This window comes from Oncorhynchus nerka, linkage group LG2 (assembly GCF_034236695.1).
Source record: "Oncorhynchus nerka isolate Pitt River linkage group LG2, Oner_Uvic_2.0, whole genome shotgun sequence".
NCBI lineage: Eukaryota > Metazoa > Chordata > Actinopteri > Salmoniformes > Salmonidae > Oncorhynchus > Oncorhynchus nerka.
In genome coordinates, this window is record NC_088397.1 from 97,441,406 (window position 1) to 97,457,642 (window position 16,237).

The window sequence follows — 16,237 nt, forward strand, 5'->3', positions numbered from 1 at the left end:
AGGGAACACTACATCTAACCAGAGCTCTATGGGTCCTAGGGAACACTACATCTAACCAGAGCTCTATGGGTCCTAGGGAACACTACATTTAACCAGAGCTCTATGGGTCTTAGGGAACACTACATTTAACCAGAGCTCTATGGGTCCTAGGGAACACTACATTTAACCAGAGCTCTATGGGTCTTAGGGAACACTACATTTAACCAGAGCTCTATGGGTCCTAGGGAACACTCCCTCTACGCAGAGCTCTATGGGTCCTAGGGAACACTACATTTAACTAGAGCTCTATGGGTCCTAGGGAACACTCCCTCTAACCACAGCTCTATGGGCCCTAGGGAACACTCCCTCTAAGCAGAGCTCTATGGGCCCTAGGGAACACTACATTTAACTAGAGCTCTATGGGTCCTAGGGAACACTACATCTAACCAGAGCTCTATGGGTCCTAGGGAACACTCCCTCTAACCAGAGCTCTATGGGTCCTAGGGAACACTACATTTAACCAGAGCTCTATGGGCCCTAGGGAACACTCCCTTTAACCAGAGCTCTATGGGTCCTAGGGAACACTGCCCCTAACCAGAGCTCTATGGGTCCTAGGGAACACTACATCTAACCAGAGCTCTATGGGTCCTAGGGAACACTCCCTCTAAGCAGAGCTCTATGGGTCCTAGGGAACACTCCCTCTAACCAGAGCTCTATGGGTCCTAGGGAGCACTACATTTAACCAGAGCTCTATGGGTCCTAGGGAACACTCCCTCTACGCAGAGCTCTATGGGTCCTAGGGAACACTACATTTAACCAGAGCTATATGGGCCCTAGGGAACACTCCCTCTACGCAGAGCTTTATGGGTCCTAGGGAACACTACATCTAACCAGAGCTCTATGGGTCCTAGGGAACACTACATCTAACCAGAGCTCTATGGGTCCTAGGGAACACTACATCTAACCAGAGCTCTATGGGTCCTAGGGAACACTACATCTAACCAGAGCTCTATGGGCCCTAGGGAACACTACATTTAACCAGAGCTCTATGGGTCCTAGGGAACACTACATCTAAGCAGAGCTCTATGGGTCCTAGGGAACACTACATCTAACCAGAGCTCTATGGGTCCTAGGGAACACTACATTTAACTAGAGCTCTATGGGTCCTAGGGAACACTACATTTAACCAGAGCTCTATGGGTCCTAGGGAACACTCCCTCTAACCAGAGCTCTATGGGTCCTAGGGAACACTACATCTAACCAGAGCTCTATGGGTCCTAGGGAACACTACATTTAACTAGAGCTCTATGGGTCCTAGGGAACACTACATTTAACCAGAGCTCTATGGGTCCTAGGGAACACTCCCTCTAACCAGAGCTCTATGGGCCCTAGGGAACACTACATTTAACCAGAGCTCTATGGGTCCTAGGGAACACTCCTCTAACCAGAGCTCTATGGGCCCTAGGGAACACTACATTTAACCAGAGCTCTATGGGTCCTAGGGAACACTACATTTAATCAGAGCTCTATGGGTCCTAGGGAACACTCCCTCTAACCAGAGCTCTATGGGTCCTAGGGAACACTACATCTAACCAGAGCTCTATGGGTCCTAGGGAACACTACATCTAACCAGAGCTCTATGGGTCCTAGGGAACACTACATTTAACCAGAGCTCTATGGGTCTTAGGGAACACTACATTTAACCAGAGCTCTATGGGTCCTAGGGAACACTCCCTCTACGCAGAGCTCTATGGGTCCTAGGGAACACTACATTTAACTAGAGCTCTATGGGTCCTAGGGAACACTCCCTCTAAGCAGAGCTCTATGGGCCCTAGGGAACACTCCCTCTAAGCAGAGCTCTATGGGCCCTAGGGAACACTACATTTAACTAGAGCTCTATGGGTCCTAGGGAACACTACATCTAACCAGAGCTCTATGGGTCCTAGGGAACACTCCCTCTAACCAGAGCTCTATGGGCCCTAGGGAACACTCCCTCTAACCAGAGCTCTATGGGTCCTAGGGAACACTGCCCCTAACCAGAGCTCTATGGGTCCTAGGGAACACTACATCTAACCAGAGCTCTATGGGTCCTAGGGAACACTCCCTCTAAGCAGAGCTTATGGGTCCTAGGGAACACTCCCTCTAACCAGAGCTCTATGGGTCCTAGGGAGCACTACATTTAACCAGAGCTCTATGGGTCCTAGGGAACACTCCCTCTACGCAGAGCTCTATGGGTCCTAGGGAACACTACATCTAACCAGAGCTCTATGGGTCCTAGGGAACACTACATCTAACCAGAGCTCTATGGGCCCTAGGGAACACTACATTTAACCAGAGCTCTATGGGTCCTAGGGAACACTACATCTAAGCAGAGCTCTATGGGTCCTAGGGAACACTACATTTAACCAGAGCTGTATGGGTCCTAGGGAACACTACATTTAACCAGACCTCTATGGGTCCTAGGGAACACTACATTTAATCAGAGCTCTATGGGTCCTAGGGAACACTCCCTCTAACCAGAGCTCTATGGGTCCTAGGGAACACTACATCTAACCAGAGCTCTATGGGTCCTAGGGAACACTACATTTAACTAGAGCTCTATGGGTCCTAGGGAACACTACATTTAACCAGAGCTCTATGGGTCCTAGGGAACACTCCCTCTAACCAGAGCTCTATGGGCCCTAGGGAACACTACATTTAACCAGAGCTCTATGGGTCCTAGGGAACACTCCCTCTAACCAGAGCTCTATGGGCCCTAGGGAACACTACATTTAACCAGAGCTCTATGGGTCCTAGGGAACACTACATCTAAGCAGAGTTCTATGGGTCCTAGGGAACACTCCCTCTAACCAGAGCTCTATGGGCCCTAGGGAACACTCCCTCTATGCAGAGCTCTATGGGTCCTAGGGAACACTACATCTAACCAGAGCTCTATGGGTCCTAGGGAACACTACATCTAACCAGAGCTCTATGGGTCCTAGGGAACACTACATCTAACCAGAGCTCTATGGGTCCTAGGGAACACTACATCTAACCAGAGCTCTATGGGCCCTAGGGAACACTACATTTAACCAGAGCTCTATGGGTCCTAGGGAACACTACATCTAAGCAGAGCTCTATGGGTCCTAGGGAACACTACATTTAACCAGAGCTGTATGGGTCCTAGGGAACACTACATTTAACCAGACCTCTATGGGTCCTAGGGAACACTTCATTTAACCAGAGCTCTATGGGTCCTAGGGAACACTCCCTCTAACCAGAGCTCTATGGGTCCTAGGGAACACTACATTTAACCAGAGCTCTATGGGTCCTAGGGAACACTACATTTAATCAGAGCTCTATGGGTCCTAGGGAACACTCCCTCTAACCAGAGCTCTATGGGTCCTAGGGAACACTACATCTAACCAGAGCTCTATGGGTCCTAGGGAACACTACATTTAACTAGAGCTCTATGGGTCCTAGGGAACACTACATTTAACCAGAGCTCTATGGGTCCTATGGAACACTCCCTCTAACCAGAGCTCTATGGGCCCTAGGGAACACTACATTTAACCAGAGCTCTATGGGTCCTAGGGAACACTCCCTCTAACCAGAGCTCTATGGGCCCTAGGGAACACTACATTTAACCAGAGCTCTATGGGTCCTAGGGAACACTACATTTAATCAGAGCTCTATGGGTCCTAGGGAACACTCCCTCTAACCAGAGCTCTATGGGTCCTAGGGAACACTACATCTAACCAGAGCTCTATGGGTCCTAGGGAACACTACATCTAACCAGAGCTCTATGGGTCCTAGGGAACACTACATTTAACCAGAGCTCTATGGGTCTTAGGGAACACTACATTTAACCAGAGCTCTATGGGTCCTAGGGAACACTCCCTCTACGCAGAGCTCTATGGGTCCTAGGGAACACTACATTTAACTAGAGCTCTATGGGTCCTAGGGAACACTCCCTCTAACCACAGCTCTATGGGCCCTAGGGAACACTCCCTCTAAGCAGAGCTCTATGGGCCCTAGGGAACACTACATTTAACTAGAGCTCTATGGGTCCTAGGGAACACTACATCTAACCAGAGCTCTATGGGTCCTAGGGAACACTCCCTCTAACCAGAGCTCTATGGGTCCTAGGGAACACTACATTTAACCAGAGCTCTATGGGCCCTAGGGAACACTCCCTCTAACCAGAGCTCTATGGGTCCTAGGGAACACTGCCCCTAACCAGAGCGCTATGGGTCCTAGGAACACTACATCTAACCAGAGCTCTATGGGTCCTAGGAACACTCCCTCTAAGCAGAGCTCTATGGGTCCTAGGGAACACTCCCTCTAACCAGAGCTCTATGGGTCCTAGGGAGCACTACATTTAACCAGAGCTCTATGGGTCCTAGGGAACACTCCTCTACGCAGAGCTCTATGGGTCCTAGGGAACACTACATTTAACCAGAGCTCTATGGGCCCTAGGAACACTCCCCTCTACGCAGAGCTCTATGGGTCCTAGGGAACACTACATCTAACCAGAGCTCTATGGGTCCTAGGGAACACTACATCTAACCAGAGCTCTATGGGTCCTAGGGAACACTACATCTAACCAGAGCTATATGGGTCCTAGGGAACACTACATCTAACCAGAGCTCTATGGGCCCTAGGGAACACTACATTTAACCAGAGCTCTATGGGTCCTAGGGAACACTACATCTAAGCAGAGCTCTATGGGTCCTAGGGAACACTCCCTCTAACCAGAGCTCTATGGGTCCTAGGGAACACTACATTTAACCAGAGCTCTATGGGTCCTAGGGAACACTACATTTAATCAGAGCTCTATGGGTCCTAGGGAACACTCCCTCTAACCAGAGCTCTATGGGTCCTAGGGAACACTACATCTAACCAGAGCTCTATGGGTCCTAGGGAACACTACATTTAACTAGAGCTCTATGGGTCCTAGGGAACACTACATTTAACCAGAGCTCTATGGGTCCTAGGGAACACTCCCTCTAACCAGAGCTCTATGGGCCCTAGGGAACACTACATTTAACCAGAGCTCTATGGGTCCTAGGGAACACTCCCTCTAACCAGAGCTCTATGGGCCCTAGGGAACACTACATTTAACCAGAGCTCTATGGGTCCTAGGGAACACTACATTTAATCAGAGCTCTATGGGTCCTAGGGAACACTACATTTAACCAGAGCTCTATGGGTCCTAGGGAACACTCCCTCTAACCAGAGCTCTATGGGCCCTAGGGAACACTACATTTAACCAGAGCTCTATGGGTCCTAGGGAACACTCCCTCTAACCAGAGCTCTATGGGCCCTAGGGAACACTACATTTAACCAGAGCTCTATGGGTCCTAGGGAACACTCCCTCTAACCAGAGCTCTATGGGCCCTAGGGAACACTACATTTAACCAGAGCTCTATGGGTCCTAGGGAACACTACATTTAACCAGACCTCTATGGGTCCTAGGGAACATTACATTTAATCAGAGCTCTATGGGTCCTAGGGAACACTCCCTCTAACCAGAGCTCTATGGGTCCTAGGGAACACTACATCTAACCAGAGCTCTATGGGTCCTAGGGAACACTACATTTAACTAGAGCTCTATGGGTCCTAGGGAACACTACATTTAACCAGAGCTCTATGGGTCCTAGGGAACACTCCCTCTAACCAGAGCTCTATGGGCCCTAGGGAACACTACATTTAACCAGAGCTCTATGGGTCCTAGGGAACACTCCCTCTAACCAGAGCTCTATGGGCCCTAGGGAACACTACATTTAACCAGAGCTCTATGGGTCCTAGGGAACACTACATCTAAGCAGAGTTCTATGGGTCCTAGGGAACACTCCCTCTAACCAGAACTCTATGGGCCCTAGGGAACACTCCCTCTATGCAGAGCTCTATGGGTCCTAGGGAACACTACATCTAACCAGAGCTCTATGGGTCCTAGGGAACACTACATCTAACCAGAGCTCTATGGGTCCTAGGGAACACTACATCTAACCAGAGCTCTATGGGTCCTAGGGAACACTACATCTAACCAGAGCTCTATGGGCCCTAGGGAACACTACATTTAACCAGAGCTCTATGGGTCCTAGGGAACACTACATCTAAGCAGAGCTCTATGGGTCCTAGGGAACACTACATTTAACCAGAGCTGTATGGGTCCTAGGGAACACTACATTTAACCAGACCTCTATGGGTCCTAGGGAACACTTCATTTAACCAGAGCTCTATGGGTCCTAGGGAACACTCCCTCTAACCAGAGCTCTATGGGTCCTAGGGAACACTACATTTAACCAGAGCTCTATGGGTCCTAGGGAACACTACATTTAATCAGAGCTCTATGGGTCCTAGGGAACACTCCCTCTAACCAGAGCTCTATGGGTCCTAGGGAACACTACATCTAACCAGAGCTCTATGGGTCCTAGGGAACACTACATTTAACTAGAGCTCTATGGGTCCTAGGGAACACTACATTTAACCAGAGCTCTATGGGTCCTATGGAACACTCCCTCTAACCAGAGCTCTATGGGCCCTAGGGAACACTACATTTAACCAGAGCTCTATGGGTCCTAGGGAACACTCCCTCTAACCAGAGCTCTATGGGCCCTAGGGAACACTACATTTAACCAGAGCTCTATGGGTCCTAGGGAACACTACATTTAATCAGAGCTCTATGGGTCCTAGGGAACACTCCCTCTAACCAGAGCTCTATGGGTCCTAGGGAACACTACATCTAACCAGAGCTCTATGGGTCCTAGGGAACACTACATCTAACCAGAGCTCTATGGGTCCTAGGGAACACTACATTTAACCAGAGCTCTATGGGTCTTAGGGAACACTACATTTAACCAGAGCTCTATGGGTCCTAGGGAACACTCCCTCTACGCAGAGCTCTATGGGTCCTAGGGAACACTACATTTAACTAGAGCTCTATGGGTCCTAGGGAACACTCCCTCTAACCACAGCTCTATGGGCCCTAGGGAACACTCCCTCTAAGCAGAGCTCTATGGGCCCTAGGGAACACTACATTTAACTAGAGCTCTATGGGTCCTAGGGAACACTACATCTAACCAGAGCTCTATGGGTCCTAGGGAACACTCCCTCTAACCAGAGCTCTATGGGTCCTAGGGAACACTACATTTAACCAGAGCTCTATGGGCCCTAGGGAACACTCCCTCTAACCAGAGCTCTATGGGTCCTAGGGAACACTGCCCCTAACCAGAGCTCTATGGGTCCTAGGGAACACTACATCTAACCAGAGCTCTATGGGTCCTAGGGAACACTCCCTCTAAGCAGAGCTCTATGGGTCCTAGGGAACACTCCCTCTAACCAGAGCTCTATGGGTCCTAGGGAGCACTACATTTAACCAGAGCTCTATGGGTCCTAGGGAACACTCCCTCTACGCAGAGCTCTATGGGTCCTAGGGAACACTACATTTAACCAGAGCTCTATGGGCCCTAGGGAACACTCCCTCTACGCAGAGCTCTATGGGTCCTAGGGAACACTACATCTAACCAGAGCTCTATGGGTCCTAGGGAACACTACATCTAACCAGAGCTCTATGGGTCCTAGGGAACACTACATCTAACCAGAGCTATATGGGTCCTAGGGAACACTACATCTAACCAGAGCTCTATGGGCCCTAGGGAACACTACATTTAACCAGAGCTCTATGGGTCCTAGGGAACACTACATCTAAGCAGAGCTCTATGGGTCCTAGGGAACACTCCCTCTAACCAGAGCTCTATGGGTCCTAGGGAACACTACATTTAACCAGAGCTCTATGGGTCCTAGGGAACACTACATTTAATCAGAGCTCTATGGGTCCTAGGGAACACTCCCTCTAACCAGAGCTCTATGGGTCCTAGGGAACACTACATCTAACCAGAGCTCTATGGGTCCTAGGGAACACTACATTTAACTAGAGCTCTATGGGTCCTAGGGAACACTACATTTAACCAGAGCTCTATGGGTCCTAGGGAACACTCCCTCTAACCAGAGCTCTATGGGCCCTAGGGAACACTACATTTAACCAGAGCTCTATGGGTCCTAGGGAACACTCCCTCTAACCAGAGCTCTATGGGCCCTAGGGAACACTACATTTAACCAGAGCTCTATGGGTCCTAGGGAACACTACATTTAATCAGAGCTCTATGGGTCCTAGGGAACACTACATTTAACCAGAGCTCTATGGGTCCTAGGGAACACTCCCTCTAACCAGAGCTCTATGGGCCCTAGGGAACACTACATTTAACCAGAGCTCTATGGGTCCTAGGGAACACTCCCTCTAACCAGAGCTCTATGGGCCCTAGGGAACACTACATTTAACCAGAGCTCTATGGGTCCTAGGGAACACTACATTTAATCAGAGCTCTATGGGTCCTAGGGAACACTCCCTCTAACCAGAGCTCTATGGGTCCTAGGGAACACTACATCTAACCAGAGCTCTATGGGTCCTAGGGAACACTACATTTAACTAGAGCTCTATGGGTCCTAGGGAACACTACATTTAACCAGAGCTCTATGGGTCCTAGGGAACACTACATTTAACCAGACCTCTATGGGTCCTAGGGAACACTTCATTTAACCAGAGCTCTATGGGTCCTAGGGAACACTCCCTCCAACCAGAGCTCTATGGGTCCTAGGGAACACTACATTTAACCAGAGCTCTATGGGTCCTAGGGAACACTACATTTAATCAGATCTCTATGGGTCCTAGGGAACACTCCCTCTAACCAGAGCTCTATGGGTCCTAGGGAACACTACATCTAAGCAGAGCTCTATGGGTCCTAGGGAACACTACATTTAACTAGAGCTCTATGGGTCCTAGGGAACACTACATTTAACCAGAGCTCTATGGGTCCTAGGGAACACTCCCTCTAACCAGAGCTCTATGGGCCCTAGGGAACACTACATTTAACCAGAGCTCTATGGGTCCTAGGGAACACTCCCTCTAACCAGAGCTCTATGGGCCCTAGGGAACACTACATTTAACCAGAGCTCTATGGGTCCTAGGGAACACTACATCTAAGCAGAGCTCTATGGGTCCTAGGGAACACTCCCTCTAACCAGAGCTCTATGGGCCCTAGGGAACACTCCCTCTAAGCAGAGCTCTATGGGTCCTAGGGAACACTCCCTCTAACCAGAGCTCTATGGGTCCTAGGGAACACTACATTTAACCAGAGCTCTATGGGTCCTAGGGAACACTCCCTCTAACCAGAGCTCTATGGGTCCTAGGGAACACTCCCTCTAACCAGAGCTCTATGGGCCCTAGGGAACACTCCCTCTAACCAGAGCTCTATGGGTCCTAGGGAACACTCCCTCTAACCAGAGCTCTATGGGCCCTAGGGAACACTACATTTAACCAGAGCTCTATGGGTCCTAGGGAACACTACATTTAACCAGAGCTCTATGGGTCCTAGGGAACACTACATTTAACCAGAGCTCTATGGGTCCTAGGGAACACTTCATTTAACCAGAGCTCTATGGGTCCTAGGGAACACTCCCTCTAAGCAGAGCTCTATGGGTCCTAGGGAACACTCCCTCTAACCAGAGCTCTATGGGTCCTAGGGAACACTACATTTAACCAGAGCTCTATGGGTCCTAGGGAACACTTCATTTAACCAGAGCTCTATGGGTCCTAGGGAACACTACATTTAACCAGAGCTCTATGGGTCCTAGGGAACACTACATTTAACCAGAGCTCTATGGGTCCTAGGGAACACTAGGGATTAGGTCACCATCTGGGAGGCACCACTCCTATTGAGTTTCATGTAATCGCTGTGTTTCTCTGAGCGCGGCACGTAGCTCCAAATTCAACCAACAAAGAGTTTCCTTCTTGTGAAAGTTTATTTTTTTCTCAAGTCTCACCCCTGCAGCTAATTATATCCCATTATAGCGTTGACAGCCTCAAAGGGGATTTCAGAGGTTTTGTTCCATTCTTGTTCAACTCTGTCAAGCTTCTCAACCAGGATTCTAATAATGAACAGACACTAGAGCAAAACAATGTGAACAACTCCCTAACAAAATGTAATGACGTGTGATTGTGACTAAATCTGGATTCGTCAACTCATACACAGTTCTGTGACTTGTCATCGGCTTCAGTGCAGGAAATAGAAAATAAATACTGTCAGTTGAACAAGGGATGCCAATAAACCATCATTAACTGACCATGTGTGGGGTTTCCCTCTCTCCTGCTGCTGGTAGACTTACAGGGAGATAGATACAATAGATTGATTCATTCCTCAGAGAAGGAAGGCTCGTAGATTTACACACCAAAATCATCGATATTACAGGGAGATAGATACAATAGATGGGTTTATTCCTCAGAGAAGGACCTTCCTTTTCACAGGCTCACAGATTTACACACCAAAATCATCGATATTACAGGGAGATAGATACAATAGATGGGTTTATTCCTCAGAGAAGGACCTTCCTTTTCACAGGCTCACAGATTTACACACCAAAATCATCGATATTACAGGGAGATAGATACAATAGATGGGTTTATTCCTCAGAGAAGGACCTTCCTTTTCACAGGCTCGCAGATTTACACACCAAAATCATCGATATTACAGTGAGTTGTAATGTTTTAATTTGACCTAACTAGGCAAGTCAGTAATGAACCATCTTAATTGGGCATGGTCACCTTTGGGGGTTCTTTAGTGATTGAAGGCAGAAACACCGACTGATTCGAAGGCACACTACTGAGGATGTGTCCCAAAATGGACATCTTAACCCGATAAACCTCCCATGCCACGCTGTCAACATCACGGTAAATCTCATGTGAGTGCATACCATCTATTGGCACAGTGGACAGTTTTAACATCTCGTCTCGTGTTTTATGATTCTTATTCAGAATGACGACCCCACCCTAGCCAAACGACGCCGGGCCAATTGCGCACTGTCCTATGGGACTCCCAATCACGGCCGGATGTGATACAGCCTGGATTCGAACCAGGTAGTGCAGTCACGCCTCTTAGACCGCTGCGCCACTCAGGAGCCCATGTATGTACGATTTATAGACAAGGAAATAGCTCATTCTGACTGTTAATCATTAACAGTCTAGGATGTCGAATGATACTGGTTTCCCACAACCAGACGCCACACCACGAGGAACCTATATTATCTGGAACTAAATACATGTTCCTGTTTGGTATTTCCCAGTTGCCTTCACACAGCTAGCCTGGTCTCAGATATGTTATCTCCTTCTATAGCCTGGTCACAGATCTGTTGTCTCCTTCTATAGCCTGGTCCCAGATCTGTTGTCTCCTTCTATAGCCTGGTCCCAGATCTGTTGTCTCCTTCTATAGCCTGGTCCCAGATCTGTTGTCTCCTTCTATAGCCTGGTCCCAGATCTGTTGTCTCCTTCTATAGCCTGGTCCCAGATCTGTTGTCTCCTTCTATAGCCTGGTCCCAGATCTGTTGTCTCCTTCTATAGCCTATTGTCAAGCCACATTGGCATGTGCTGAGGCTATCACACAGGGGCATGTAAAGACACCAGGTCACTGCCAAAGAAATAGAACAATACATTAGATTGTAATAGAGAGAGAGACAGAGAGACAGAGAGAGACAGAGAGGCAGAGAGAGAGAGAGACCGACAGAGACAGAGAGACAGAGAGAGAGAGAGAGAGAGAGAGACAGAGAGGCAGAGAGAGAGAGAGACCGACAGAGACAGAGAGACAGAGAGAGAGACAGAGAGGCAGAGAGAGAAAGAGACCGACAGAGACAGAGAGACAGAGAGAGAGAGAGAGAGAGAGAGAGAGAGACAGAGAGAGAGAGAGACAGAGACACAGAGAGACAAAGAGACAGAGAGAGAGACAGAGAGACAGACAGAGAGCGAGAGACAGACAGGGACAGAGAGAGAGAGAGAGAGAGAGAGAGACAGAGAGAGAGAGAGAGAGAGAGAGAGAGAGACAGAGAGAGAGACAGAGACACAGAGAGACAAAGAGACAGAGAGAGAGACAGAGAGACAGACAGAGAGCGAGAGACAGACAGGGAGAGAGAGAGAGAGAGAGAGAGAGAGAGAGAGAGAGAGAGAGACAGAGAGAAACAGAGAGAGACAGAGAGAGACAGAGAGACCGTGAGACAGAGAGACAGAGAGACAGAGACAGAGAGACAGAGAGAGAGAGACAGAGACAGAGAGAGAGAGACAGAGAGAGAGACAGACAGAGACAGAGACAGAGACAGAGAAAAAAGAGAGACAGAGAGAAAAAGACAGAGAGACAGAGAGGCAGAGAGAGAGAGAGAGAGAGAGAGAGAGAGAGAGAGAGAGAGAGAGAGAGAGAGAGAGAGAGAGAGAGAGAGAGACAGAGACAGAGACAGAGACAGAGACAGAGAGACAGACAGAGACAAAGAGAGAGACAGAGAGAGAGAGAGACAGAGAGAGAGACAGAGACAGAGAGAGACAGAGAGAGAGAGAGAGAGAGAGAGACAGATAGAGAGAGAGACAGAGAGAGAGAGGCAGAGAGACAGGGAGTCAGGGAGACAGAGACAGAGACAGAGAGAGAGACAGAGAGAGAGACAGAGAGAGCATTACGCCAGAAATTGTTTAATTGTGTAATTATTTATATAGTTTTGTTAATGTAACCCTGCATTATGTTTGTCTAGTCATTGTTTCTTAAAGCTGAACTGTGCAATTTATATCTGACCAGTTCTTAAGAATGTTTGTCAACTCGATACGACTGCAGGCCATTTCGACATTGTTGAAAGTCCAGCTGTCTTGTGAAGAAATGGGGAAAAAATTTAAGGGTAGTGGTTGACCAGTCTTTGTCCCGTGATGAAGTGGTTGTAGATTGGTTTTGTCAGAATTTACTTTTCGTTGCAGGAAAGGAGAACTTACGCAGCAGGTTAGGAAAATTAGGTTAAGGTTAGGCAAAGGGTTAGGGTTAGCTAAAATGCAAAAGAAAATCTACACTGAACAAAAATATAAATGCAACATGCAACAATTTCAAAGACTTTACTGAGTTACTATCCATCCATTCTAAAGTCTTAAAAAGACAAGTTAAACAGATCACTTTAAGGTCTTCGAAAGCCAAGTTGACAAACAGATCACCGACCATTTTGAATCCCACCGTACCTTCTCCGCTGTCCAATCTTGTTTCCGAGCTGGTCACGGGTGCACCTCAGCCACGCTCAAGGTCCTAAACTAATATCATAACCGCCATCGATAAAAGACAGTACTGTGCAGCCGTCTTCATCGACCTGACCAAGGCTTTTGACTCTGTCAATCACAGTATTCTTATTGGCAGACTCGACAGCCTTGGTTTTTCGAATGACTGCCTCGCCTGGTTCACCAACTACTTCTTTGATAGAGTTCAGTGTGTCAAATCGGAGGGCCTGTTGTCTGGACCTCTGGCAGTCTCTATGGGGATACCACAGAGTTCAACTCTCGGGCCGACTCTTTTCTCTGTATATATCAACAATGTCGCTCTTGCTGCAGGTGATTCCCTGATCCACCTCTACGCAGACGACACCATTCTGTCTACATCTATCCCTTCTTTGGACACTGTGTTAACAAACCTCCAAACGAGTTTCATTGTCACAACACTCCTTCCGTGGCCTCCAACAGCTCTTAAACACTAGTCAAACCAAATGCATGCTTTTCAGCCGATCACTGCCCGCACCCGCACGCCCGACTAGCATCACTACTCTGGACGGTTCTGACTTAGAATATGTGAACAACTACAAATACCTAGGTGTCTGGTTAGACTGTAAACTCTCCTTCCTGACTCATATTAAACATCTCCAATCCAATATTAAATCTAGAATCGGCTTCCTATTTCACAAAACAAAGCCTCCTTCACTCATGCGGCCAAACATACCCTCGTAAAACTGACCATCCTACCGATCCTCGACTTCGGCGATGTCATTTACAAAATAGCTTCCAACACTCTACTTAGCAAACTGGATGCAGTTTATCACAGTGCCATCCGTTTTGTCACTAAAGCACCTTATACCACCCACCACTGCGACCTGTATGCTCTCCTCGGCTGGCCCTCGCTACATATTCGTCTCCAGAACCACTGGCTCCAGGTCATCTATAAGTCTTTGCTAGGCAAAGTTCCGCCTTATCTCAGCTCACTGGTCACGATAACAACACCCACCCGTAGCACGTGCTCCAGCAGCTATATCTCACTGGTCATCCCCAAAGCCAACACCTCCTTTGGCCGCCTTTCCTTTCCAGTTCTCTGCTGCCAATGACCGGAACGAATTGCAAAAATCGCTGAAGCTGGAGACTTATATTTCCCTCACCAACTTTAAACATCAGCTAACTTTAAACATCAGCTATCTGAGCAGCTAACCGATCGCTGCAGCTGTACATAGCCCATCTGTAAATAGCCCACCCAATCTACCTACCTCATCCCCATATTGTTTTCATTTACTCCTCTTCAATGACTGTGAGATGTAGCTGGATATTGGCGGGAACTGGAACACACTGTCGTACACGCTGTCGCACACGCCCATTCCAGAGCATCCCAAACATGCTCAATGGGTGACATGTCTGGTGAGTATGCAGGCCATGGAAGAACTGGGACATTTTCAGCTTCCAGGAATTGTGTTCAGATCCTTGCGACATGGGGCCGTGCATTATCCTGCTGAAACATGAGTTGACGGCGGATGAATGGCACGATAATCGGCCTCAGGATCTTGTCACGGTATCTCTGCGCATTCAAATTACCAGCGATAAAATGCAATTATCCGTAGCTTATCCCTGCCCATACCATAATCCCTCCGACACCATGGGACACACTGTTCACAGCATTCACATCAGCAAACCGCTCGCCCACAAGACGCCATACACTCTGTCCACCATCTGTTCGATACAGTTGAACTGGGATTCATCACACTTATCCTGCCAGTAGCCAACAAAGCATTTGCCCACTGAAGTCGGTTACTGACGCCAAACTGCAGTCAGGTCAAGACCCTGAAGAGGACGACGAGCAGATGAGCATCCCTGAGACGGTTTCTCGACAGTTTGTTAAGAAATTCTTTGGTTGTGCAAACTTACAGTTTCATCAGATGTCCGGGTGGCTGGTCTCAGACGATCCCGCAGGTGAAGAAGCAGGATGTGGAGGTCCAGTTTACACGTGGTTCTGCGGTTGTGAGGCCGGTTGGACGCACGGCCAAATTTTCTGAAATGATGTTCGAGGCGGCTTATGGTAGAGAAATGAACATTCAATTCTCTAGCAACAGCTCTGGTGGACATTCCTGCAGTCAGCATCCCAATTGAACACTCAAAACTTGAGACATCTGTGGCATTGTGTTGTGTGACAAAACTGTACATTTTAGAGTGGCATGTTATTGTCCCCAGCACAAGGTGCACCTGTGTAATGATCATGCTGTTCAATCAGCTTCTTGATATGCCACACAGCTGTCAGGTGGATGGATTATCTTGGCAAAGGAGAAATGCTCTCTAAGAGGGATGTACACATTTGTGCACAAAATTTGTGAGAAATAAGCTTTTTTGTGCGTATGGAAAGTAGCATTAAAAGCAGAACCACCTCTGGTGACCTCCAACCCCTAACCCCTAACCTCTAATCTCTATCTCCAGACATGACATACATTGATGACAGAGACGTAGTTTTAAACTATGTGTGTCAATTCTCTGTTTAGGGTAAACAGAATTCACACGCATAGTTTAAAACTCTGTCTGTACTACATATATATATATAACGACACAACAACAAAAGAGACATCATGTCAAAGTGAGTTTACTCTGGTAAATGAAGGGTTACAGTTCTGTCTGTCTTCACATGGCTGGAGCTGCTTGCGTGACACCACATTTTGTTGACAAGAGCCGTGATTTTATCAGTCTTTCCGGCCTCTATAAAAATAAAAAAAACTCCTTCAGAACTTGGCAGTGTCGAGTTACAGAGAGCGAGGGGGAGGTTTGTGGTGACGCAGGAACCTATAAGGAAACAGATTAGTGTCCAAGAAGGAAACACTGTTGTAAAAGTGTTTTTTTAATATAGAACAGGTGTGACAACAGCTGTTTTGTGTTGGTAACGAAGGATCGCTGCTTGTCTCGTGTAAAGACAGGTAGCTGTGTTACCTTTGCACATCCTGGTTCCTGGCTTTGTACCAACCAATGGGAGAGGCCCTGTCAGACTTCACTGGAACAAAGGCAGCACACGCAAACATACACACATACCTTCAAATGACTGCCCTGGAGGCATCAACCTGCACTACATCCCTTTAGTATTCCTGTTTACTGCTACAGGGTTATTATGTTACTGCTACAGGGTTATTGTGTTACTGCTAC

At 47.8% G+C, this 16,237-nt stretch overlaps 1 protein-coding gene across 1 annotated transcript; it reads right to left on the reverse strand.

The window, feature by feature from the left end:
• Window positions 1-11,504: 11,504 nt before the first annotated feature.
• On the reverse strand, window positions 11,505-12,500 carry LOC135572986 (uncharacterized; the record flags this gene model as incomplete). Its single annotated transcript, XM_065022034.1, has 1 exon — window positions 11,505-12,500. A coding segment is annotated over one exon (996 nt), but the record flags the coding sequence as incomplete, so codon positions are not given.
• Between the last annotated feature and the right edge of the window lie 3,737 nt (window positions 12,501-16,237).